At 46.4% G+C, this 25,540-nt stretch overlaps 1 protein-coding gene across 18 annotated transcripts in view; it reads right to left on the minus strand.

Annotated features, from left to right (window-relative positions):
* Positions 1-25,540, minus strand: part of KCNMA1 (potassium calcium-activated channel subfamily M alpha 1) — a 128,896-nt gene that overhangs the window by 62,854 nt on the left and 40,502 nt on the right. For all 18 annotated transcript variants that reach the window (XM_053450497.1, XM_053450486.1, XM_053450496.1 and 15 more), the window contains exons 3-5: positions 19,835-19,896; positions 17,277-17,370; positions 4,120-4,231 (exon numbers count right to left, since the gene is read on the minus strand). In XM_053450497.1, the coding sequence (XP_053306472.1) occupies positions 4,120-4,231; positions 17,277-17,370; positions 19,835-19,896 (268 nt within the window). The remainder of the gene's footprint in view (positions 1-4,119; positions 4,232-17,276; positions 17,371-19,834; positions 19,897-25,540) is intronic.

Here is a 25,540-nt window from a genome sequence, read left to right on the forward strand (position 1 = left end):
AATCTTTTTTAAGATAGGAGACCACACCACTGATGTATGAGGTCTCCATGGTCAGAAGGTTCCTCAGGTCCTGTGTATGCCCACCACAAAAAAACCAAAATATTCACAGAATAATAGTGGACATCGGGAGATCTATTCTACACACATGGTCCCATCACCTCAATCCACCTTCAACAACCAGATGAAGACCACGAAGAGGTTCACCTTGATTCATCAAACGAGACCTTTTATCATAGGAATGGCTTGCAAATGGCCCTCGTTACGTGAACCAAGGTAACACAAGGGGGTTATATTCCTGTATACAAGGTAAACACATACTTCTTCCAAACTTCAGGTTTTGACCAGAGATGAAGCCTCAACCGACGCATTTAATCCCATTGGCGTCTAAAATTAATAACTATTCAAAGATCCCAGACCCAATATACCTCCACAAACTCAATTATTAAGAGATGCCGCTAAATGATGTTCTTGTTGACACAAAAGTCATTATCGACTGAATCGACAAGGTGTTACTGTTACATGTTTAATGATTGTTAGTATGAAGGACATTGAGGAAAACCCCCATCAGAGCTCAGGTCACGATAAAGCCTTTTGTGTCACTTAGTGGCTGGAAGGATTATCTCAAGGTGGGTAAGGTCAGAAAAAATCGAATAAACCAACAAAAATAAATTCCGTCTGCGCCGTCGTGCTGTGTATTCCTGAGAACACCTGATTCATACAAACGCACAAGAATGAAAGTCACAACACACCACGTCATACCAGCCACTTAGCTTCACCACTGTGGGGTGAAATTGAAGCAGTATTAACAGTATTTTGTGGTCAGAGCCTCTCCCAAATCCCTGTGCCCACCTTTCTTCCCCTTTGCCCCCCTTTCTTCCACTGAGTCGCTCTTTCTTCCCCTGTGCCCCCTTTCTTCCACTGAGTCGCTCTTTCTTTCCCTGTGCCCCCTTTCTTCCACTGAGTCGCTCTTTCTTCCCCTGTGCCCCCTTTCTTCCCCTGTGCCCCCTTTCTTCCCCTGAGCCTTCTTTCTTCCCCTGAGCCACTCTTTCTTCCCCTGAGCCACTCTTTCTTCACCTGTGCCCCCTTTCTTCCCCTGAGCTGCTCTTTCTTCCCCTGTGCCCACCTTTCTTCCCCTGTGCCCCCTTTCTTCCACTGAGCCACTCTTTCTTCCACTGAGCCACTCTTTCTTCCCCTGTGCCCCCTTTCTTCCCCTGAGCCCCTCTTTCCTCCCTTAATGCTCCACTCTTCCTCCCCTGAAGCGTTATAAATTAAACAGGATAAATAAACCCCATATTCTTATTCTAAATACCCCACCCAGTTACACAAATACCCCACCCCACTCATGCCACTAGCTACACCCCCTAATATAAAAATGCCCCCCCCTCCCCGCTCTGGTAATGCGGACTGTTGATATGGACATCGCTCTAGTAACCACTTTTACAAATTCCAACATTAAACTCATGAATAAAGAGCTGTCCATTACTAATGACATCATTGAGTGGCACCATATGCAGATTATTCAGCACATTAGCATATAGTGCATCATAGTGATGTCATCTACAGGAGACAGAGCAAACTCAAACTTGTACTGTTAAAAGGCACCGACCCAGTTATACATAAATATATGAATTTCTGCCCCAAATTTCCGGTGGATTAACCACTAAATAACCAAGCAGATTGTATGTCCTGCGTAAAATAGCAGCTTTACCATATGTGCCCCTGGGGGCAATTTCGGTCTTTTTCTAAATGCCCTCTGCCAATGCCCATATCCCGAGCCTTCTTCCCAAAGAGCTGTTTACCTAGCGAGCACTAAAACGCATGATTAATACTCGACCGCGCATGAAGAACGGACGATAAATACCACCTGCCTTACCCCAGTAACAGGCCACTCGGTAACAAGCGGCCGCGGAGTGACGCCATCCGCTCTGCTCCGCTTTATCCCCGCGGCCAGGGCTGTGGCCGGCTTTCACCCGGTACCCGTTTTGGTACAAGTCTCCCAGGGATTTCTTGCGTCTCCGCGTGGTCCGGTACACCTCGCTCTTGGTGGCTCCACCGGGAGCCCGGTAAACTAAGATCTTGCTGGGAATCATGCCTCAAGCTCGATGAGGAGGAAGAAGACCTTTAAAATAACCACCCCACGTCAGTGCCGTGTCGTCGAAAAAAAGATTGACTACGTTCCTTGTCCTTACAGAGGTCAACGGTGGTCAAATGGACCAGCAGAAGGAGCTGGAGAAGGTGGAGAACATCCAAGACATTAACGTCCCACAAGAAGAGCTGGAGGGGACCGGGAAAGGGTAGGAAGTTTATGGCTGGCTGAAGATCATGAAGACGTTCCAAGTCAATGAGATCTTCATAGAAGCCGCCACGGCAGAGGAACGCACAATACGGAGCTCCGAGACGTTGGTCTCAACAGATCCTCAGCTGAAACAGACTCCCTCCCCGAGCGGTGCTTTAAAACCCCCTATTTGCCATCAGGATATTAAAGCCGTAAGCCTCTTTCGGACACTCTAGGGAAGCTCGTTCTGGCCGCGTCTCCCCCTCCCGCAGCTACGCGTGTTAATGCATTGCCACGGGGGGGGGATTATACTCCCTGTTTTCCCTGAAGGAAAATATGGCAGGAAAACGAGCTAAATCCTTACGGAGGAGGCACACTGCCGGCGCAAGCACCGGCGATAGGAGTGAAAGCCTTAAATCTCGCCAGCGAGCGGACACGGCATTCAGGAATATGGGATGTTTTAGGTCAGGAGTGGATTTACAGATCCCAGCTTCCCAGCCGAGTCCGCCTGCGTTCCCAGAGCTTCCCGAGCTTAGAAAAATCCCTCAAAGCTCGTGTTGGGCTCGTCAAGGTCACCCACCACCCAGAGCCAGACGGGTCCAGGAGAGGTTACGTTTCCTTCTGTGAGCATAACCCCAGAGCTGTATACAGTAATACCCCCCAGCGCTGTATACAGTAATACCCCCCAGAGCTGTATACAGTAATACCCCCCAGCGCTATATACAATGTAGAAACTAACGTTAGTATTTTGTAAACATGTACTTCGGGTGAAAACATCCGGTAAAACAAATGCTGTTCTTGTTGTATTCCACTAGAGGGCAGTCTTTGCACATAGAAAAAATAGCTCAGCGCAATAAATGAATTTATTACCCGCAAACGCACACGGCACAAATACATCGTGACAATATATGGAAGATTATAGAGCTGGTAACGGCTTAAAACTGCATCAAACCAAGCCGTAAACAGAAAAGCCCAGAATCTGCAGGCAAATCGGCCCCATCCGGCCCCCGTCTAGTCGCCTGTTTCTCCTGCTGTAAAGACTCAAACATTAACCAGTCGTTGGTCTCGTCTTAGATTCAGGAGCCGTATGTCTATCCCATGCATGTTTAATACCCTCACTGTATTACCCTCTACCACCTCTGCTGGGAAGATGTTCCACTTATCTACCACCCTCTCAGTAGAGTAATAAAATAGCCATCTACAAGCCACGTGTAGGTCTACAATCACAGCTCTGCCTATCAACATGATCAATATAACACAGCACAAAAATGTGGGTAAGGTCACTAAAGCAGCAACTGTTAGCAACAATTCCGTAAAGCCTGCCTCTGTCCGTGGTGCTGAAAGGGAGGGCCGGGATATGGCTTTATAAATTAAACGGGGTAAAAAAACCCATTCTTCTTCTTCTAAATGCCCAGCCTGGGCGAAGCAACATCTGAAACCATTTTGTAGGCCAACCATAGTTACTCTTACAGAAGGAGCTTTGCGTCTCATCTCCTAAACATCCGTTTCAGGTTCCTGTAACCCCCATTACAATCAGATAACCCTCCCCAAAAATAGATGTAGAGCCCCAGAGCCATAGGGCTTCCCTGTAAAGGTCACGGCCAACCAGAAGACCTGGTTCCTTAGATGATGGACCTACCAAGCCTTGGTAGACCCAAACCCTAGATCTTCCTTCTGCTCCTGCCAACTCTCCATTGCATGGGATAGACATACAGCTCCTGAATCTAAGACGAGACCAATGACTGAGTCTTTACAGCAGGCGAAACGGGCGACTGGACGAGGGCCAAATGGGGCCGATCTGCTGGCAGGTTCTGGGTTTCTACGTCATGATCCTGATAACTTACCCAGCCAGCTCCTGTTTAAATATACAGACACAAACACGGGCGGTACGGTGAAGAAATCCACCACCGAATTCACCTCCAGCCAAAACCACAGCTTGTCATTGGCAGCGATGAACTACGAAGAGAAGAAAAGAGCCAATGAGAAAAGAGCCAATGAGAAAAGAGCCAATGAGAAAAGAGCCAATGAGAAAATCTGCGTCCAAACACAAAGATTGTAATAAATAACCTATTCTATATGCAATATATGCAATAATAAATAACCTATTATATAGACAATACATCGCGTGTTACCCTCCGAGGACATGCACTAATTTTTTTTTTTATTATTTTATTTTAAAAATAAAAAAAAAAATAATATTAAAAAAAAATATTAAAAATGAAATTAAAAATATTAAAAATATACATAAAATCTTAAAAAATGCAGTCTTACAAGGAAAGAAAAAATAAGATTTTTTATTAAAACTTTTACGGTTTACAATTAGATTAAACATTATTTCTTGGGCTTCAATTCATCATACGGTAATCTCTCCGGACGATGAAGCGGAATATAAATGTGTATTTAAAACGTTGAATAATTTACATTTCATTTCAAAGGGATCTTAGCGGTCCGGTTTCTCTGATTGGATTTATTTATTTCTGGAATTAATTGAAATGATAAGTGACACCAGAATAATAAAGCGATTGTGGCGTCTTCTACCGGCCCTAGACACGCCGACGCGATCTGAACTGACATTATTGACGTATGGAAGGATTAAATATGAATGTAAATTGGCAAATTGGGGTAATTTGTGCCACGGGGCGACACATTCCTAAAATCAAATATTAAATATAAAGAAATAAAAGAATATTATTATTGTTATTATCACCGAGAGACGGAAATATATACTGATTAGCCAATCAGCAGCATCTTCCTGGGTCACATGGCCAACAGAATAGGAATTTTTGGGGTTCCCGATAAAAAAAACATGAACAAGATGGAAGATTTCGAGCACATGGTGGAACACATCAAACAATCATATCTCTGATTATATAATTTAATAATTAAAGGTATATTGTGCATTTTGAGCCAAAAATGGGGAAATTCATCTAAAAATGTCTTAGATAAAAAGAGGTTGATGTTATTGATAACACTATAGGCTGCATCCACAAAATTTGATTCTGCCAGTAATTCGTTAAAGTTGGGTAGTTGCCATGGAAACCGATGGAATTTTCCTTCTGATTATCCTTATAAATACAACCCACTGTATCTTTCTTTGTATTTATTAGACTTGGGCACCAGGGGGCTCTTCGTGTTCGTCTTCGTGCTCGTCTTCGGGGGAAAAAAAATCTTCGTATTCCGCGAATATTCGCCCGTTCCTGTCTTCTCTTCGGGCGAATATTCGCGGACATTCTTCGTGCTCGTTTAATCTTCGTTTTCCTCCTGGTTGCCTAGCAGGGGTTAATACGGGGTTAATAACACATCACAGCAGCAGCAGCTGCCGTGAAGGTACGTGTGTGCAGCTCTATTGGTCGTTTCGGCAGGGGGCTGGTCTGGCATCAACGAGTGAATTGCAGAACTGCAGAATGCACTTCATTCGTTGATGGCAGGCGAGCCCCCTGCCGAAACGACCAATAGAGTTGCACACACATACCGAGGTGTACTGTCCATAGATGTTTAATAAAAGAATAGGGAATATTTTACATTTTTAAATTGATTTTGGACCACTTTACATGCCTAACATTTGCTACCTATTTACAATGGCATACTTTGCAACAACCCAACTTACTTATTGGACAGGACTGGAAAATAGCAGGACTGTCCACCAAAATCTTGGGTGTGTTGGCAGGTATGCTGATGGAAAAATGTTGGACAAGAACTAAAAAATAGCTTAGGGTTAATGTACGGTTATGTTTAAGATTAGTAGCAGTGCACTGGTTTGGTTAAAGATGGATTATGTCTAAATAATAATAATTTAATTTTAATGTTTTTTTTTAAAAAAAAATAGGGGTTTATTTAAATGTATTTTAAAGTTAGATTTATTATTTAGTACTTGATTATATTTATTAAATGTTTATAGTAGCGTTACCTACCGAGCTATACCTACCTATGTGTATTTGCATTTTGCATACCTAGTTTAGCTAAATTAGATGGGACAGGACTGGAAAAAAGCAGGACTGTCCCTGAAAAAGTTGGGTCTGTTGGCAGGTATGTGGATGGAAAAATGTTATAGGGTGAAGTGTGAGTTATAGTGTTAATGTAATGCTATTAGTGAGTGAAGGCCAGGGCAAATAACAAGGAAAAGGTCCTTGTGTTTTGTGCATTGTAAGTGTGTGTGTATGTGTGTTATGTGTGATGTCACTGTGTGTTATATGTGTTATATGTGTTATTGTGTGTGTTATGTTTGGTTGGTTGTGTATCAGAAGGAAAATAATGAAATGGAAAAGGAAATGGGAAAGGCAAATGAGTGGGCAATTGGCGACCCGCTCACCTGTTTCACCCCAGGGCAAAGCACCCAAACACTGTCAGTCTTAGACGTTTGGCAGCAGACTTCCAGAGCTCAGACACAAGGCCCTAGCGTAAGCTGGCCACTCCGGCGGAGGTAGCAGGCGTTGCCACACCGCAAACAGAGGCAGCCAGGGGGGAGAAACTGCCCTTACCATTAGGGACATTTTGGGCATGACTCTAGCCAGGAAGCGAACTGGCAGAGAAGAGATGCTGGCACCACCACCAGCAGCAGCATTGAAAAGGCGAATGAGTGGGCAATTGGCGACCCACTCACCTGTTTCACCCCAGGGCAAAGCACCCAAACACTGTCAGTCTTAGACGTTTGGCAGCAGACTTCCAGAGCTCAGACACAAGGCCCTAGCGTAAGCTGGCCACTCCGGCGGAGGTAGCAGGCGTTGCCACACCGCAGACAGAGGCAGCCAGGGGGGAGAAACTGCCCTTACCATTAGGGACATTTGATTCATGACACTAGCCAGGAAGCGAACTGGCATCGAAGAGACACTGGCACCACCACCAGCAGCAGAATTGGGAAAGGCGAATGAGTGGGCAATTGGCGACCCACTCACCTGTTTCACCCCAGGGCAAAGCACCCAAACACTGTCAGTCTTAGACGTTTGGCAGCAGACTTCCAGAGCTCAGACACAAGGCCCTAGCGTAAGCTGGCCACTCCGGCGGAGGTAGCAGGCGTTGCCACACCGCAGACAGAGGCAGCCAGGGGGGAGAAACTGCCCTTACCATTAGGGACATTTGATTCATGACACTAGCCAGGAAGCGAACTGGCATCGAAGAGACACTGGCACCACCAGCAGCAGCAGCAGCAGCAGAATTGGGAAAGGCGAATGAGTGGGCAATTGGCGACCCACTCACCTGTTTCACCCCAGGGCAAAGCACCCAAACACTGTCAGTCTTAAACGTTTGGCAGCAGACTTCCAGAGCTCAGACACAAGGCCCTAGCGTAAGCTGGCCACTCCGGCGGAGGTAGCAGGCGTTGCCACACCGCAGACAGAGGCAGCCAGGGGGGAGAAACTGCCCTTACCATTAGGGACATTTGATTCATGACACTAGCCAGGAAGCGAACTGGCAGAGAAGAGACACTGGCACCACCACCAGCAGCAGAATTGGGAAAGGCGAATGAGTGGGCAATTGGCGACCCACTCACCTGTTTCACCCCAGGGCAAAGCACCCAAACACTGTCAGTCTTAGACGTTTGGCAGCAGACTTCCAGAGCTCAGACACAAGGCCCTAGCGTAAGCTGGCCACTCCGGCGGAGGTAGCAGGCGTTGCCACACCGCAGACAGAGGCAGCCAGGGGGGAGAAACTGCCCTTACAATTAGGGACATTTTGGGCATGACTCTAGCCAGGAAGCGAACTGGCAGAGAAGAGATGCTGGCACCACCACCACCACCACCACCACCACCAGCAGCATTGAAAAATTGGAAAGGCGAATGAGTGGGCAATTGGCGACCCACTCACCTGTTTCACCCCAGGGCAAAGCACCCAAACACTGTCAGTCTTAGACGTTTGGCAGCAGACTTCCAGAGCTCAGACACTAGGCCCTAGCGTAAGCTGGCCACTCCGGCGGAGGTAGCAGGCGTTGCCACACCGCAGACAGAGGCAGCCAGGGGGGAGAAACTGCCCTTACCATTAGGGACATTTGATTCATGACACTAGCCAGGAAGCGAACTGGCATCGAAGAGACACTGGCACCACCAGCAGCAGCAGCAGCAGCAGAATTGGGAAAGGCGAATGAGTGGGCAATTGGCGACCCACTCACCTGTTTCACCCCAGGGCAAAGCACCCAAACACTGTCAGTCTTAGACGTTTGGCAGCAGACTTCCAGAGCTCAGACACAAGGCCCTAGCGTAAGCTGGCCACTCCGGCGGAGGTAGCAGGCGTTGCCACACCGCAAACAGACGCAGCCAGAGGGGAGAAACTGCCCTTACCACTAGGGACATTTTGGGCATGACTCTAGCCAGGAAGCGAACTGGCAGAGAAGAGATGCTGGCACCACCACCACCACCAGCAGCAGCATTGAAAAATGGGAAAGGCGAATGAGTGGGCAATTGGCGACCCACTCACCTGTTTCACCCCAGGGCAAAGCACCCAAACACTGTCAGTCTTAGACGTTTGGCAGCAGACTTCCAGAGCTCAGACACTAGGCCCTAGCGTAAGCTGGCCACTCCGGCGGAGGTAGCAGGCGTTGCCACACCGCAGACAGAGGCAGCCAGGGGGGAGAAACTGCCCTTACAATTAGGGACATTTTGGGCATGACTCTAGCCAGGAAGCGAACTGGCAGAGAAGAGATGCTGGCACCACCACCAGCAGCAGCATTGAAAAGGCGAATGAGTGGGCAATTGGCGACCCACTCACCTGTTTCACCCCAGGGCAAAGCATCCAAACACTGTCAGTCCTTGGCGTTTGGGAGCGGACTTCCAGAGCTCAGACACAAGGCCCTAGCGTAAGCTGGCTACATTGGCGGAGGTAGCAGGCGTTGCCACACCGCAGCAAGTGCAACCAGGGGGGAGAAACTGCCCTTACCATAAGGGACAATTAAGGCATGACACTAGCCAGGAAGCGAACTGGCAGAGAAGAGATGCTGGCACCACCAGCAGCAGCAGCAGCAGCAGCAGCATTGGAAAAGGCAAATGAGTGGGCAATTGACGACCCGCTCACCTGTTTCACCCCAGGGCAAAGCATCCAAACACTGTCAGTCCTTGGCGTTTGGGAGCGGACTTCCAGAGCTCAGACACAAGGCCCTAGCGTAAGCTGGCTACATTGGCGGAGGTAGCAGGCGTTGCCACACCGCAGCAAGTGCAACCAGGGGGGAGAAACTACCCTCACCATCAGGGACATTCGAGGCATGACACTAGCCAGGAAGCGAACTGGCATTGAAGAGAGACACTGGCACCACCACCAGCAGCAGCAGAATTGGGAAAGGCGAATGAGTGGGCAATTGACGACCCGCTCACCTGTTTCACCCCAGGGCAAAGCATCCAAAAACTGTCAGTCCTTGGCGTTTGGGAGCGGACTTCCAGAACTCAGACACAAGGCCCTAGCGTAAGCTGGCTACACCGGCGGAGGTAGCAGGCGTTGCCACACCGCAGCAAGTGCAACCAGGGGGGAGAAACTACCCTCACCATCAGGGACATTCGAGGCATGACACTAGCCAGGAAGCGAACTGGCATTGAAGAGAGACACTGGCACCACCACCAGCAGCAGCAGAATTGGGAAAGGCGAATGAGTGGGCAATTGACGACCCGCTCACCTGTTTCACCCCAGGGCAAAGCATCCAAAAACTGTCAGTCCTTGGCGTTTGGGAGCGGACTTCCAGAACTCAGACACAAGGCCCTAGCGTAAGCTGGCTACACCGGCGGAGGTAGCAGGCGTTGCCACACCGCAGCAAGTGCAACCAGGGGGGAGAAACTACCCTCACCATCAGGGACATTCGAGGCATGACACTAGCCAGGAAGCGAACTGGCATTGAAGAGAGACACTGGCACCACCACCAGCAGCAGCAGAATTGGGAAAGGCGAATGAGTGGGCAATTGACGACCCGCTCACCTGTTTCACCCCAGGGCAAAGCATCCAAAAACTGTCAGTCCTTGGCGTTTGGGAGCGGACTTCCAGAACTCAGACACAAGGCCCTAGCGTAAGCTGGCTACACCGGCGGAGGTAGCAGGCGTTGCCACACCGCAGCAAGTGCAACCAGGGGGGAGAAACTACCCTCACCATCAGGGACATTCGAGGCATGACACTAGCCAGGAAGCGAACTGGCATTGAAGAGAGACACTGGCACCACCACCAGCAGCAGCAGAATTGGGAAAGGCAAATGAGTGGGCAATTGACGACCCGCTCACCTGTTTCACCCCAGGGCAAAGCATCCAAGCACTGTCAGTCCTTGGCGTTTGGGAGCAGACCTACAGAACTCAGACACAAGGCCCTAGCGTAAGCTGGCTACACCGGCGGAGGTAGCAGGCGTTGCCACACCGCAGCAAGTGCAACCAGGGGGGAGAAACTACCCTCACCATCAGGGACATTCGAGGCATGACACTAGCCAGGAAGCGAACTGGCATTGAAGAGAGACACTGGCACCACCACCAGCAGCAGCAGAATTGGGAAAGGCAAATGAGTGGGCAATTGACGACCCGCTCACCTGTTTCACCCCAGGGCAAAGCATCCAAGCACTGTCAGTCCTTGGCGTTTGGGAGCAGACCTACAGAACTCAGACACAAGGCCCTAGCGTAAGCTGGCTACACCGGCGGAGGTAGCAGGCGTTGCCACACCGCAGCAAGTGCAACCAGGGGGGAGAAACTACCCTTACCATCAGGGACATTCGAGGCATGACACTAGCCAGGAAGCGAACTGGCATTGAAGAGAGACACTGGCACCACCACCAGCAGCAGCAGAATTGGGAAAGGCGAATGAGTGGGCAATTGACGACCCGCTCACCTGTTTCACCCCAGGGCAAAGCATCCAAGCACTGTCAGTCCTTGGCGTTTGGGAGCAGACCTACAGAACTCAGACACAAGGCCCTAGCATAAGCTAGCTACACCGGCGGAGGTAGCAGGCGTTGCCACACCGCAGCAAGTGCAACCAGGGGGGAGAAACTACCCTTTCCATTAGGGACATCTGAGGCATGATTTCAGCCAGGAAGCGAACTGGCAAAAGATACTGGCACCACCACCAGCAGCAGCGTTGGAAACGGAAAAAGGTGAATGAGTGGGCAATTGACGACCCACTCACCTGTTTCACCCCAGGGCAAAGCATCCAAAGACTGTCAGTCCTAGGCGTTTGGGAGCGGACTTACAGAGCTCAGACACTAGGCCCTAGCGTAAATTGGCTACACCAGCGGAGGTAGCAGGCATTGCCACACCGCAGCAAGTGCAACCAGGGGGAGAAACTACCTTAAACATTAGAGAGAAAAAATTTAACTTTCCAAGCTAAGAGCTGGGTAACCCAATTTGGGCAGATTGAATTTAAGAAAGGCAATCTGCTCCATCAGATGAGGTGCCATGCGTGAGCGCTGTGGACTCAGTATGTTTCCAGTCATAGAAAACACGCGCTCACTTTGAACAGTGGTTGGCGGACATGATAGAAGCTGCTGCGCAACCCATGAGAGTGCAGGCCACACACTCTTCTTTTCATCCCAGTAGCTAAGAGGATCAACATTAGGAGCAGAAGGAACTTCACAGAGGTAAAGTTTGACCATTTCAGCAGCACTACTCTCCTTTCTGCTGCTAGCTCTGTCAGATGGTCCAACTATACTCCCAAGTGCCTCTTCCCAAAACGCAGCTGCTCCACTCAGCTGTATTGTGCTGCTTGTGGCACTGCTGCTGATGCTGCTGCTAGGGGTAGCAGACCACATCATCTCTTCCTCCTCCTGCACCTCACCCTCCTCGGACAGCATTCCCATTTTACGCTGCCAGTCACGCACCTTGTTGACCAATTGCTCCCGGTAGCTACTGAGAACATTGAATTTCAAAGCTAGCTTTCCCTTAATTCTTGGATCACAAAGGCACGCTAGCATCATTTCGGGACTCTCTTCCATTCGCTTGCGAAGGTGTACTTTTAGCAGATCCTTCAGCTTCCTGACTATGGCTGCTACGTCAGGATGTAGAGTGCCACCTTGAACAGCCTCACGGTTTCCAAGGAACACATCCATCTTGCTGCCTAGATGGGAGAACACTGGGATTACCTGGGCCAGACTGGCAGTGTTTGAGCTTAAATTTTCTGTGGCATCCCTGAATGGTTTAAGGACTGCCACTAGCTGGGCGATCACTGTCCAATCCTCCCTATTCAATGGAGAGGTAATCCCAATATTGTGCTCTGAGGCAAGATTATGGATTGCCCTCTGCTGCTCCAAAATCCTCTCTAGCATGTCTAACGTGGAGTTCCACCGTGTACTGACATCCTGACGTAGGCAGTGTACGGGAAGACCTGACCTCTCTTGCTCTTCCCTCAAAAGTTGGCTAGCCTTAACACTATGGTGAAAGTGCCCAGCGATCTTTCTGCAGCGGGACAGAACTACTGCTGCCACATTAGTTCCTTCTGACATTGCTGCCTTCACTACAAGATGGATGATGTGGGCTGCACAGCGCACACCAACAATATGACCATCTCGCAGCGCTTTCACCATATTGGCACCTCCGTCAGTTACCACAAAACCAACTTCAACATTGGTGCCCGCCTCTGCTCCCACCCAAAGGCTAAACATTTTCCTCATCGCATGCAGAATGTTTTGGGAAGTGTGCTTTTCATCCATCACTTCTGCATGGAGAAGGAAAGATCGGTAGCCTGCTGCAGCAGCTTCCTTAGACACACCGGGCTGCCACCAGTGTGCTGTCAAAGAAAGAAAGGCATGCTGGCCGCTAGGTGCACTCCACAAATCTGTAGTGAAATGAACAGACTGACCAGCAGCCTTGGAAAGCTCCTCTTTCACTGCTGCAACACAGGACCGATACAATGAGGGGACAATGTTCCTGCTGAAAGTGGAACGTGACGGAACTGTATATTGTGGAGCCACAGCCGCCATCAATTGTTTGAAAGGCTCCCCTTCGATCATAGAGAAGGATGCCCCTCCAACAGCAATGAACTGACCAATCAGTCGCGTTACTTTATTGGCCTGCTGTTTGGGCATTGACCTTTTGGATTGGAATGCCACAAATTGTTCCAGGGTGGGCTGGACATGCAGTGCTCCAACCTGCCTTGGTCTCTGGCTGCCAGCACTAGTTGCTGCTGCTGCTGCTGCTATTGGCTCAGAAGAAGAAGCTGTTGGGGTTTTTCCACGGCCACCAGCTATGCTGCCTGCACTAAGTTTTACCTCTGCATCTTTCCCCAATAGCACAGCGTTGTGTTGAGTGCTGAGGTGATGCTTCATGCTAGCACTGGTAAAATGGCCAGACACTTTCCCTCTGCTTATTAGCTTCCCACAATGTTTGCACTTTCCATAGCGCCCTTCTTCAACATTTTCAAAGTGCTCCCAAATTGGGGCGCGCATAGCCTTGGAGTGTGCCTTGGGTGCTGCTCTTACTGCTCGGGGTGGATCAACAGAGGCAGAACTAGTGGTGGTGGGACTGGTGGTAACAGTACTGGCCATAGTGGGACTGCTAATTGCTTTAGATTTGCTAGGTTTTGCTGCTGCTGCTGGTGGTGGTGATGGTGATGATCGTAGCGGAGAAGGTGGAGGCTCAGGGGAAAATTGTGCACTAGTCATTTGGACACTGCTCCCTGAGGAATCTGATTCCTGACCACTCATCTCCTCTACTTCCTCTGGCTCATAGTCTAGCTCTTCATTAGCCAGATCGAATGGAATTCCTGCTAGGCTGGAGCTAAGACTGATATCGTCGTGAGACTCGTGACTAGTAGTAGTGCGAGCAGGAAGAATAGACTCTGCACTTGGCCTCTCAGTCTCAGGCTCCTCTGCTACCTCGCTAGGTGGAGTTCCACTATGTGTAGCCCTCTCTCTAACTGTCTTTACAAAAATTTTGTAAGGACTTGGTGGCTTGCTAGAGGTACTAGGAGGACATGGCGTGGCGGTACCAGTGGGAACAGTAGGCGCAGCACTAGTGGTGGTAGAGGCGGTAGAGGTGGGGGTGGTGGTGGTGGTTTTCCCTACAAAGGAATGAGATCGCTTTGGTTTGGGACCCCTCTGAGTCTTGCTGCTAATTTGGCTCTGCTTGGTACCTTGCATGCTGCTGGTGGATGGGGAAGATGCTGCTTGGGGCAAAAGGCACTTCTTTTTAGTCACTGGGCTGGTACTACTTGTGCTACCCTTTAACTTTGAACGTGCTTCTGGTGCTTTAGGCTTTCCGTAAAAAACCATAGAGCTTGTGGGCCTAGCCGCACTACTACTGCCTGCTTTTGGTGCCTTTCCTTTACTTGATGATCCTTCAAGCAATGCTTCCCCAAATGATAAGCGAGAGCTTGGCCTACTTGGCCGACTAGACTGACGCAAAGGCTGCATCTTAGAACTGGTGGTGGTGCTGGTGGTGGTGCTGGTGGTGGTGGTGGTAGATGGAGCTTGTCCCTCCTTAGTCCCAAAAGGAGGATCCATTTCAAATTTTGTGTTGTGTGTGTAGTGTAGTGTAGTGTAGTGTAGTGTAGTGTAGTGTTTAAAAAACTATAAAAAAAAAAATAAAAAAATAAAAATAAAAAAAAGGAAAAACGAATTAAAGACAAAAAAATTAGAGGAAGTTCTCTTCAGTGCTACTGCTTAAAAAGTAAAACTATGCACTACTGCACTGTGCTGTGTGCAATCTGCCAAAATCCTAAAGTTATTTAAATTATTAACTCAAGATTAACTATTTAATAACTAGCAGTATTTTATTTTTAATTTGAATTTACACGGGCCTAAGAGCTTAGCCTACTACTATGCTAGCCTAAAGCTATATTTCCTTACTATAAGTCTACCTCTAGGCAGACGCTCTCAAACCCACTAAGCTAAAGTGAGGTTAAATCAGATTCAGTATATGATTTATTAATTAATATTAAGTTATATAATATTAATAGATTAGAACTAATTTACTTATATATTATGTATTATAGATAGAAGAATATAGATTATGAATTAGAATTTAGAATTAGAATTACTTATATTATAGATTATGAATTAGAATATTATTATTTATAATATATTATAGATTAAGATTAAAGAAGATTAGAATTATTTTAGTACTACAGCTAGTAGCTTGAAGCTTTGCTTAGTACAGCTCGTCACAGTCAATTTTTCTTGAAAAGAATTAGAAATAAAATAAAATGTCACAGCAAAACAGTTATCTTCACTGCTTGCTGCACTCACTAGCCCAACAAGTTCACTTCACTGATGGACTGAGGTGAGCAAAACACTAAGGGTACTTTTAATAAAATTGAAATAAAATGTAAAATAAATGAGAAAATCTTTGCAAAACAGTTAACGTCACTGCTTGCTGATCAAAAAAAAACACAGCACTTATGCGGCTGCACTCACTAGCCCAACAAGTTCACTTCACTGATGGACTGAGGTGAGCAAAACAAATGAAATAAAATGAAAGATTAATTAAGAAAAATTGACTTGGTCTCTTACTGTTGCTAAAACAAAGCACAAACTATAGAGCTGCAGCACCAGTACTAATAAGATTAGCTGAACTATACGCTAGTAGTAATTAATTAATATTATTACTTTTATTTATAGCTAATTTAATTAACTATTAAGATAAGAAAGAATTAGAGAATTATTGATATTACTGATTTTAGATTAGACACTAGTAGATGTTCTGAATGTCTACAGTACACTCTACACTAGTATACTATTACTAACTATAACTGACAAATATATATATTTTATAATGAATTCAATTATTAATTATATTAATTAATATTACTGATTTTAAATTAGACACTAGTAGATGAATGTCTACAGTACACTCTACACTAGTATACTATAGTATATATATATATATGACTGACAAATATATATATATATATAATATTATAATGAACTATTAAATTATAGATTCTATTAAATTGTAATTTATAAATTCTATTTAATTTATTTAAGCAGGACAGGCAATAGGCACTAGTGCCAGCCCAGGGCAAGGGCACCCCAGTGCCACTGAGGCACTGGGTGCACTGTCAACTCAACAGCACTTACACTAAAGTTGATGACAAATTAATTTTAAAAAAATTAAATTAATCAAATTATTATTATTAAATTAATTATATTAAGTAGCACTGAAGTGAGGATGAAGTACACTGTGAGAAAGGCTTACCAGTCTCACACAGAACAGAACAATCTCTCTCTGTAACGCTCGGATGCAGCACAGCAGTGTTGCCAAAGCAGTCACAGCGAAAAATGAATGGATCTCTCAGGCAAGCTCTGGTCTTATAAAGGCGCCTTCAGAATTCAAAAAACAGCAGCACAGGCATTGGACGAGACCCTTAGCGTTACGTCACAAGAGTGAGCTGATTGGACAGACGAGGATCAGCTCACTCCTGTTTGAAATTTTGGCGGTTGCGCGGCAAAAACGAAGACGATCACGAAGAATCTTCGATTCTTCGTGATTGTGAGTCTTCGTCTTCGCCTACGGTTTGCCGGCACTGTATTCTGTTCTACGTTCCTTCGGAACGAACAAAAAAACGGCCTCTTCGTGCTCGTTTTCATGTTCGCCCGAAGACGAATGCACAAGTCTAGTATTTATATTTAAACATCTTTTTACAAAAGCAGGAGAAAAATCTTATAGTTTAGGGCAAGAAGAGTATTCTTTGAATAATTATTCATTTTTATTTATTCAGTTATTATTTATGTTATTATTGTGGTGATTAAATTATCGGCACAGAACATACAGTGATGAAAAAGAGGGCAGGAAAGGCAGAAGAAGAAAAAAGAGAGAAAGAAGGGGGCTGAGAGAAGAAAAGAGAGGGGGAGATGGAAGGAGGAAAGTGAGGGAGAAAGAGATAGTGGGAAAAGAAGAAGAGAGATAATGGATTGGGGGTAGAGAAGAGGAGAAGAAAAGAAGGAAATGAGGGGTGAGAGAAGAAAGAGAGGGAGAGAGGAAAAAGAAAGAGTGATTCAGGAAATAGAGAGAAGAAAGAAGGCCAGAAAGACAGCAAGGGAGAAAAAAGAGAGGGAGAGAAGAATTGGTAACCCAGCCCAGTGAGGACCCAGGGAGTCGTTCAAAAGTTTTCTGCATACACTTACCCGCAGACCAAAGTACAGCAGGAAGAAGATGTTGAAAGCCATGTCTATCTGAAGAGTGATGTCCTTGTAGAAGTGTTGGCAGGATTCAATATCACTGAGAAAACAAAAAAAAGATATGCAGCCATGAGGGACTTCTTAGGAGATAAGACCAAGTTTAACACGCAGACAAGGACACAGGGACTGGCTATGGAGACCAAATTGAGGCTGGTTGTTTTGGATATTATGGATCTAAGGTTGAAATCCCGCTTTTGGTCCACTTGCCCATCCTGATGAGGGTTTAGAGTGGTGGCACCAAGCCAACCTTCAGAACTGCTCCACCCCCCCATCCTTTGGTATAATGTTAACATCTTGGTGGGTTTGCCCGTCGCTCAAAAACCTCAAAAGTTCTAAAGACAAGACTTCCAACTGCGACATCTTGTTTTGGACATTGTGGAACCTTGGGTTTCGTTGGACGGGGTCATTGAGAGCATGAACATTGAGCCCCTAGGCTGCTGAATCCGTAGCACACAAACGACACAAGTCATGAAGACATTCTACCTTTAACTCTTTAACATATCATCTCCATTTGTTATTTCATCATGTAGTCAGAGTCACTAGCCGTTCATTCTGATGTCACAAGGAGATATCGAGCTTCACCAGCGTCCATCATCGCACAACACTCAAGATGATACTCGCGTTGAATTCAATGAGCGATGACGCGATTTGCCCCAATAAAACGGCCAAGGAGCCGACACGTTTCAGGCGCAGTTATGCCATCGTTAATAAATCCCGTTAGAGTAATATTAGATGGACTTCAATCTTCTACACATACGCCATTATTGTTTTTTGCTACACTCGCGCAGGCGTTGGCCAATCGGCGGCTTCATTTTGAATCCAAACATTGCTACTCGTTTAAGGGGCTTCCGTAGCTCGATAGAAATTTTTTTTTTAATTAACACATTTCGGAAGTGTCGGAAAATAAACGTTTCCAGGGCAGAGCCTCGCGTCTGCTTTTGCCAAACCCCGAGAAGAAAATCCAAAGGGCCTCTGGTTGAGCGTCCGTTCACTGCTGGCGCGTTCTGAGTTACAGTAACTGTCTGCTTCCATGTATGTCCTGGAAATTCAGAGCTGTCCCAGTTTGTTTAAATAACACGCAGGCGGCGAATAGATTCACACGATAAAAAGTCATGGGCTGTTTGTTTTAAAACGTGAAGTCCGTGGCCCACACAGCTAGAGGAACCGAGAATCAGTATATCGGCGGGGGGGGGGCTCGGTCCGGGATGTCGGACGAATTCCATTTCTATGACTGTCAGGACATGGAAAATCATTTTTGGACATTAGGTGTTGGGGGGGATGGTGAGAATGGTGATGAGGGAGGTGAGAAAGACAGAGCTTTCATAAGAATGGTCATGGGCGAATAAAGCTGGTGGGTGGGAGTTACATACTGCCCAACAGTCTTGGATTTCACGCGATTGCACTGGATAGACGCCCCACTTTTCTGGGGATCATGAGCCAGTTGGGGGGATGCTCTGCAATGCTGGGGTAGTATGGAGTGAGACTCAGAGAGGACAGGCATGGGGCCGGTAAGGAAGAAGAAGGACTAAGCGAGAGGAGGAATGTAAAGATGGTCCTTGTGAATTGTGTTTATGGAGACCTCTGATCAGCTGTTTGTATTCTTCGTTGACGGGGCATTATGGGACGTAAGACGGCTGCCATCCTTCCTACGTCTCTGGAATATGCTGTTTGTAATTTGGCTGCATTAGCAGTAGGAACGTCTCCTATCTAAACCGTCATCTATATCGAGTACCTTTTCAATGCGTCCGTCGAAGCCCGAGCTCCCTGCCAACCCATTACTTCAACTCACCGCCTGCTCCATCCAATTACCCTGAAAGCATTTACTGTGCGTCGTTTTTAATCAAATTTGCCACTCCTTTCCAACGATACATTAAGTACAGGCATTAATCCTACCCCAGCTCCGGGCTCCACGTCCCAAGCCTTCGTCCAGCTTCATTTCCGAGAGAACATGGACCCGGGTGGGGAAGCCCTGGGCCTCTTTTTCTTGGGTCCCAGATCCGGGCAATGAGATTATATCAGGAAAGCCACGGTGTAGGCCTTCAAGACAATATGCCCATGGTCTCTCGTTTAACCCCAAAACGTGGCACTGAGATGAATGCAGCCACACTTGTGATACCAGTTAAGACGCTTGTGGTGGCTGCAATAGACTGTAAGCTCTAGGGGGCAGGAACCTCCTTTGCTATTCATACCGGCTGTTTCCTGATCCAGACCAGAATCCATGACTTCTCTGTGCATTATGAAAGGTTGTCCCCAACACATTTCTCCAGTCATAAGAGCTGAGTGCGCCCTGCATAATGTATAGTTAATGAGGGAAGATTTCCTGGATGTCATCTGGTTGATTTACCTATACATCACACAGGGCCAGCTCAGCCCTTAACGCGGTGGAACCCAAGTCACTGGGACATCATTGTGATGCATGGAGCAAATAACTTTAGGAGTGATGACAAGTGGACATGAATGGTTACCGGTATACCGGTCACAGCTGAAGAAGCAAAACAACTTACTTGGAGGAGTCGATGAAATATATGACGAGGGCTCCGATGCTCAGGGCGAAGACGGTCACAACCTGCAACGAGAAGACATGAAGAGTCAGAATTCCAGACGGAACGTCAGAACCTTAAACCTTTTGCAGAAACTTTGGAGGTCTATTCACTAACGGTCAAGCTTGAGGTCAACTTCTTCAGCTCTAGTACCAACTTGGAGATTGGGTCACCATGGAAAGCAGGACATAGCTCGTATTCTCAAAACTTGGTCTCAAGGAACACTAAAGTGGGCAAAATAGACAGGATTCTGTCGAGGAGGATAGTCTACCCACAACTGGTCAAACTTGAGTGCGACCCGAGACAACTCAACGGTAACTTCAGATATGAATATAATTAGAATTCCTTTGGTGTGTGGTCAACTTAGGTCTGTTGAGTTGGCTTCACCCACCTGCGTTACAAGAAAGTGTAGCTTCTAAATGTTCCTAGAGCCTTCCAGGACATCCCTGCTTTTATTGGTTACATGATTATTATTATTATTAGAAACGTCCCAGCAAGGATATTAGAAATACTTTGCAACGGGCGACCTTAGAACCCAACGAGGCCACCATCTGTAACATGGATTCCAGTTTTAATCACAGAAGGATACTGAGTTCACATTTCTGAGTCGGGCCACTTAGAAATATCTGGTGATAGATATAACGTGAAGGGCCTAAGTCCTGGATCTTTGCTGATCGTAACCACAAGGGAGAAATGCGTTGGGGACGTTTAGCAAAATGACTCAATATCACTCAAAATCTATTTCATTGAGCCATATTTCAGTGATGACATTGCGCATGATCAATTGACAAATTGAGTATAGAGATATATTTTTTTGTGGGTTTGTGGGTTTTTTTTTGGTTACCAGGGAGTCAACCAGTGTCTTCGCGCGAGGAGACGATCGGCGCGATAGAATACGCCGGTTGCCACGCAGATTATCGGGGATCACGCCTCCATAAACAATGACATTTGAAAGATTTAAATTTTTTAATTTTAATATTATTATTTTATATTATTGTATATATTATTACATATTAATTTAATATATATTTTTTTAATTATTTTTTTTTTTACGTTTTGGGACTTTCGAACGATAAAAATGCATACTTTCACCCCCCCTTCCGTTGTCTCTTCGTTAAATGCACTAATGAATCAATAACTTTGGCAGTGACTGTGGAAATGACAACGGCTCAGACGTGAAGGGGTTAACCCATGGGTAACAGTCCCGCACGTCTCGCTGTATAAACTCTCAAACTGTTTATTATTACAAGGTTTCGCGTTGTTTGACAAATTAATCTGAAAATATTTATCTTGGGTGCCATAATCCGCTGGGAGATTATCAGTCATATTAACCCACGCACTGCGAAAGGTGTAGGGGAAGAACATGGATTCTTATGTGTTCTGCTTTGTGTTCGGGCTACGGGGGCTGGCAGGGGGCAATCTGAAAAAGACACCAAGGACCACCAAGAGTAAAAGTTTATTCCCTAAAACAAGTGAGATGTATTAAGCTGAAACGTTTCCATTCCCTGACTTCACTATGACCCAACGCGTTTCGCCTGCTGAAGGACTGAGCCGGCCCTGCATGACGTATCGTCAATATGGGAAGGTGCCTTAAAACTCATCTCTCGGATTTAACGATACATTATGCGGGGCCAGATCAGACCTTCCTGCCGGCGAAACGCGTCGGGTGAACCATTGAGAACCCAGGAAAAAGTCACTGAAAGGGCGGCAGATAAGCGGAGTAGATTGGAAGTCACAAATTTCACAAATCTCAACTCTTTTTCAAGATATGTCATCAAAATTATATTTAAAAAAAAAAAAATGTATTAAAAAATTAGCTAAAAATATTGCTTTTCATAAAATAGATATTAACATTTAGCATCAAACTTCCTGTTCAGAAAAAAAAGAACATTATACTGAGGGGAGAAATAATTTTTATAAAAATATATATATGTATGGGCCTCCTGATTTAGGTAAAAAATGATGTCCACAATGGGGGTTGGGGGAGGGGCGGATTTTCTTTAATTGTGTTACGACGCCTCCGCTCGTAATCTCGTTAATTATTAAGAGACGTCTTTCTGCAGGTGTCTTGGAAAAGCAATCAACACCCAGAGAACTTTATCGGATAAGTGGTATCTGACCCCTATCGCGGTCTGCCATCTGTACCTTCCGGCCCTTAGTCTCGTCTTCCCTCATTGTATCAGCCTCCGCCACCTCTGCTGGGAGGCTGTTCCTCTTATCTACCGCCTTCTCTACTTTGTGAGATGTGTAACTGCTTCTGATAGAGGAATGGGTTAATCATGCGCAGCTTCTCCATTAGAGGGGCCGACAAGACTTGAAACATCAAGATGATGCTGACTCTGTCACAGGCTGCCACTCATCTCACTGCCAAGGTACGCTGAGGAGGTGACCGGTGCCCTGTGACGCCACACCTGTACCTGGTACTGACACTAGAGGGCACTCTAGAAAATTCTATATCCTATAGAATACGTGCATTAACTCATCTTCATTTCACAGATACCTAACCGAGCCTGGAGCTCTTCCATACCAAAATCCGTTTCTGCTCTCTGTCTGCCCCCCCCCCCCGTTCACCAGACTCATCGATAAATCCCTAATTATATTCCTGCGGAGGTGGAATCCGTAGGACATTTCTCCCGGGATGGTCCCGATGTGTACATTTCATTTAAGTACAAGAGAAGATTGTCATCAATACGCCTGGAACGGGTCGATATTATACAACCGGCAAAGAGAAAATGATTGGAAATGTTGATTTTAGCCTGGGGTCCTCCCCAGTATCTTCATCTTATGGAACGTGACACAGATCCCCTGACATATATTACATTTTATAGAGCCGAACCCCACCGAGAAAGTGTCGATGTCTGAGGAAATATACATGAAATCCCTGTTTCTTGATGCTAGTAAACACACAGATACGCCCAAAGTGTCCTGATTATGGTTTCTAGGTGTCATGTAGGCTAAGGTCATCTGGACTTTCCTCTTTGATTGGTGTTGAAGGTGGTGGTGAGACCTTCTGAAGTTCCCACCTTGATTGATGTAGAAGGTGGTGGTGAACCTTCTGGACTTCTCATCTTGGTTGTGTAGATGGTGGTGGTGGTGAGACCTTCTTGACCTCCCACCTTAATTGGTGTAGAAAGTAATAATGAGACCTTCTTGGCCTCCCACCTTAATTGGTGTAGAAGGTAATGGTGAGACCTTCTTGGCCTCCCACCTTAATTGGTGTAGAAAGTAATAATGAGACCTTCTGGACTTCTCATCTTTGTTGGTGTAAAATGTACTGGTGAGACCTTCTGGACTTCTCACCTTGATTGGTGTAGAAGGTAGGGGTGAGACCTGGACATAAGTTGGGCCCCATTCTGTCCCATCAGTATTTTATTTGACAAACCATGGTATACATACATCTAGACAAAGCATTCTCCTGTCTTACAGGCCCCGAGTGGAGAAGAACTTAACCACAAGGCTTGTTGACCAAGAACAAGGAACACATTAAGCGAGTAACGTCTAAGCCCGGTCTGGCTGTGCTATTTATCTTCCGAGAACTTTAGAGAATAATTTGACCAAAGAGTTTTCTGCCTTCCCAATGCTCTCTGGATCTCTTTACGTGACTGTAGGACACGAGCGACCATTAACAAAGGCTGGAATGTAGGTCCGTAACAAGAAACCTTTATAGGATGAATATTGGGAGACAACAATTGTTTATGAAGCTACCCAAAGCCAGGAGATTAGCATTTCATTCGTTGAGACGAGGAGTACATTGCTTGTGTGCTTAAAAAAAAAATATATGACCAGTTCTTGGCAGCCATTTTTGGCCAACCCTAGTAATTTTGGCGCTCTACTCCTCTACTTCTTTGATTGCTATTGATTCTGGCTGAGATGTCTTGCTGATCTCGGCATTTTGGGGAACTTCATTTTCTCAAATTTAGTGGCCCTTGGGTGCCAATGGTCCAAGCCAACAGGTATCATCCATCAAGTAGAGAGATAGATGAGCTAACCAGTTCATGTCCGTTCAGACCAGAAATTCTTCCAGTTCTTTTCTTCCAAGCGCATAGATCCCAGACAATGTGAGATAAAAACTGATAAAATGAAGAAAAAAGTGCAATGAAATAATAATTATGGGATGCCGAGAAAGACCTGGAAGGAAAGTTAATTGAAAGAGGAACTGAAAGCATTATTTGGTCATTGAGGAGTGGAACCTTGGGCAACAGCAGTGGTGAAACATAAAATGCCGGGGCCCTCCTGAGAGACTTATGGTGGGGGCCCCCATGCTACCCCTACACACACACACAGTGACATACTGTACTTACACACACATACTTACACACAGTAACATACTGTACTTACACACACACATACTTACACAGTGACATACTGTACTTACACACACACACACATACACACTGTAACATACTGTACTTACACACACACATACACACATACTTACACACTGTAACATTGCACTGACTTACATATTTATACACTCACAGTAATACACTAACATACATGCACACTAACGTGCACACACCGAAACACATACTAACATACTTACACACACAGTAATAAACTCACACATACACACACTAACACACTCACTTAAACACACATGCACCCCCAACCCCCTGTCCTCCCACCATTACTGTCCACCTGCCGGCGAGATGGCTTCTGCTCTCTCGCGTTTCTCGTACACTGCCTACGTCTGAGCGCTACGAAGCGATGTCACATCCCGGCACTCAGACTCAGTGTTCCGCGACTAAGGGAGCGGGGCTCACCGGGCCAGCCGTTCGAACAGCCCGGCGTAGGGAGGGGTTTATCGGGGCTGCGCTGGACTTGCAGGGGCTGCGGGGGCCTTCGGTTACGCCAGTGGTCAACCAAAATGGCCGATGGGGGTAGCTTCTGAGCCACTCTACAGGTTAGACCTCATTTTCATTAAAGGGACGATCCCGCTGTCAGGGATTCTGTGGAATTTCTTTTTTCACATTGTTTTTGGGGTAAAAAAAAAATGTTTTCCACCAAACTCTAGGAACATCCATCACGGCAGCCGGATATCATAAACTCAACGCTGACATCATACCGAGAAACTGGCACCAGGAGACGGTTGTAGGCCCATAGTTCTTCTGTCCCTCATCACATAAATGTGAACCATCATCGAGGAAAGAACCAAGGAAAAAAGCCACGGGGGGGGGGTGATGACCGCTCAAGACCGAAGACATATTTATAGCACAAAAATATATATATAATACGAAGTGATACAAAGTGCTGAGATGGAGGATCTTGGCTGAAACCCAAAAAAGCTCACGGGCCCCGGCGTACGCGGGGAGAGACGGCTGCCTTTCAGGACAGACGCGTTTGACTCCGGGACAGAGGAAGATCCCGGTTTTCCCTCCCAGGCCTCTCAGCGAGTCCGTCGCTCGTTGCTTTGTTATCACACAATGGCCGCGCTCTTAGCTGCCATGCGACGGCCCCCGGAGGTGGCTTTATCTCTTCGGATACATTTTTAATGCATCTCATTGTCTGCCGTTATAAATAATAAACGGGGGTCACAAAGGAGGATTACGCACCGGTCGGAAAAAAACCTTTATATACCCCCCCCGCAGCTCTGTGACGGACCTTCTATACTTCTGAGACAAAGCATCGGGAGAGCAAGCCTTCTCCTTGACCTTGATGGACGTCTCTTTT

Source organism: Spea bombifrons, chromosome 11, assembly GCF_027358695.1.
Source record: "Spea bombifrons isolate aSpeBom1 chromosome 11, aSpeBom1.2.pri, whole genome shotgun sequence".
Taxonomy (NCBI): Eukaryota; Metazoa; Chordata; class Amphibia; order Anura; family Pelobatidae; genus Spea; species Spea bombifrons.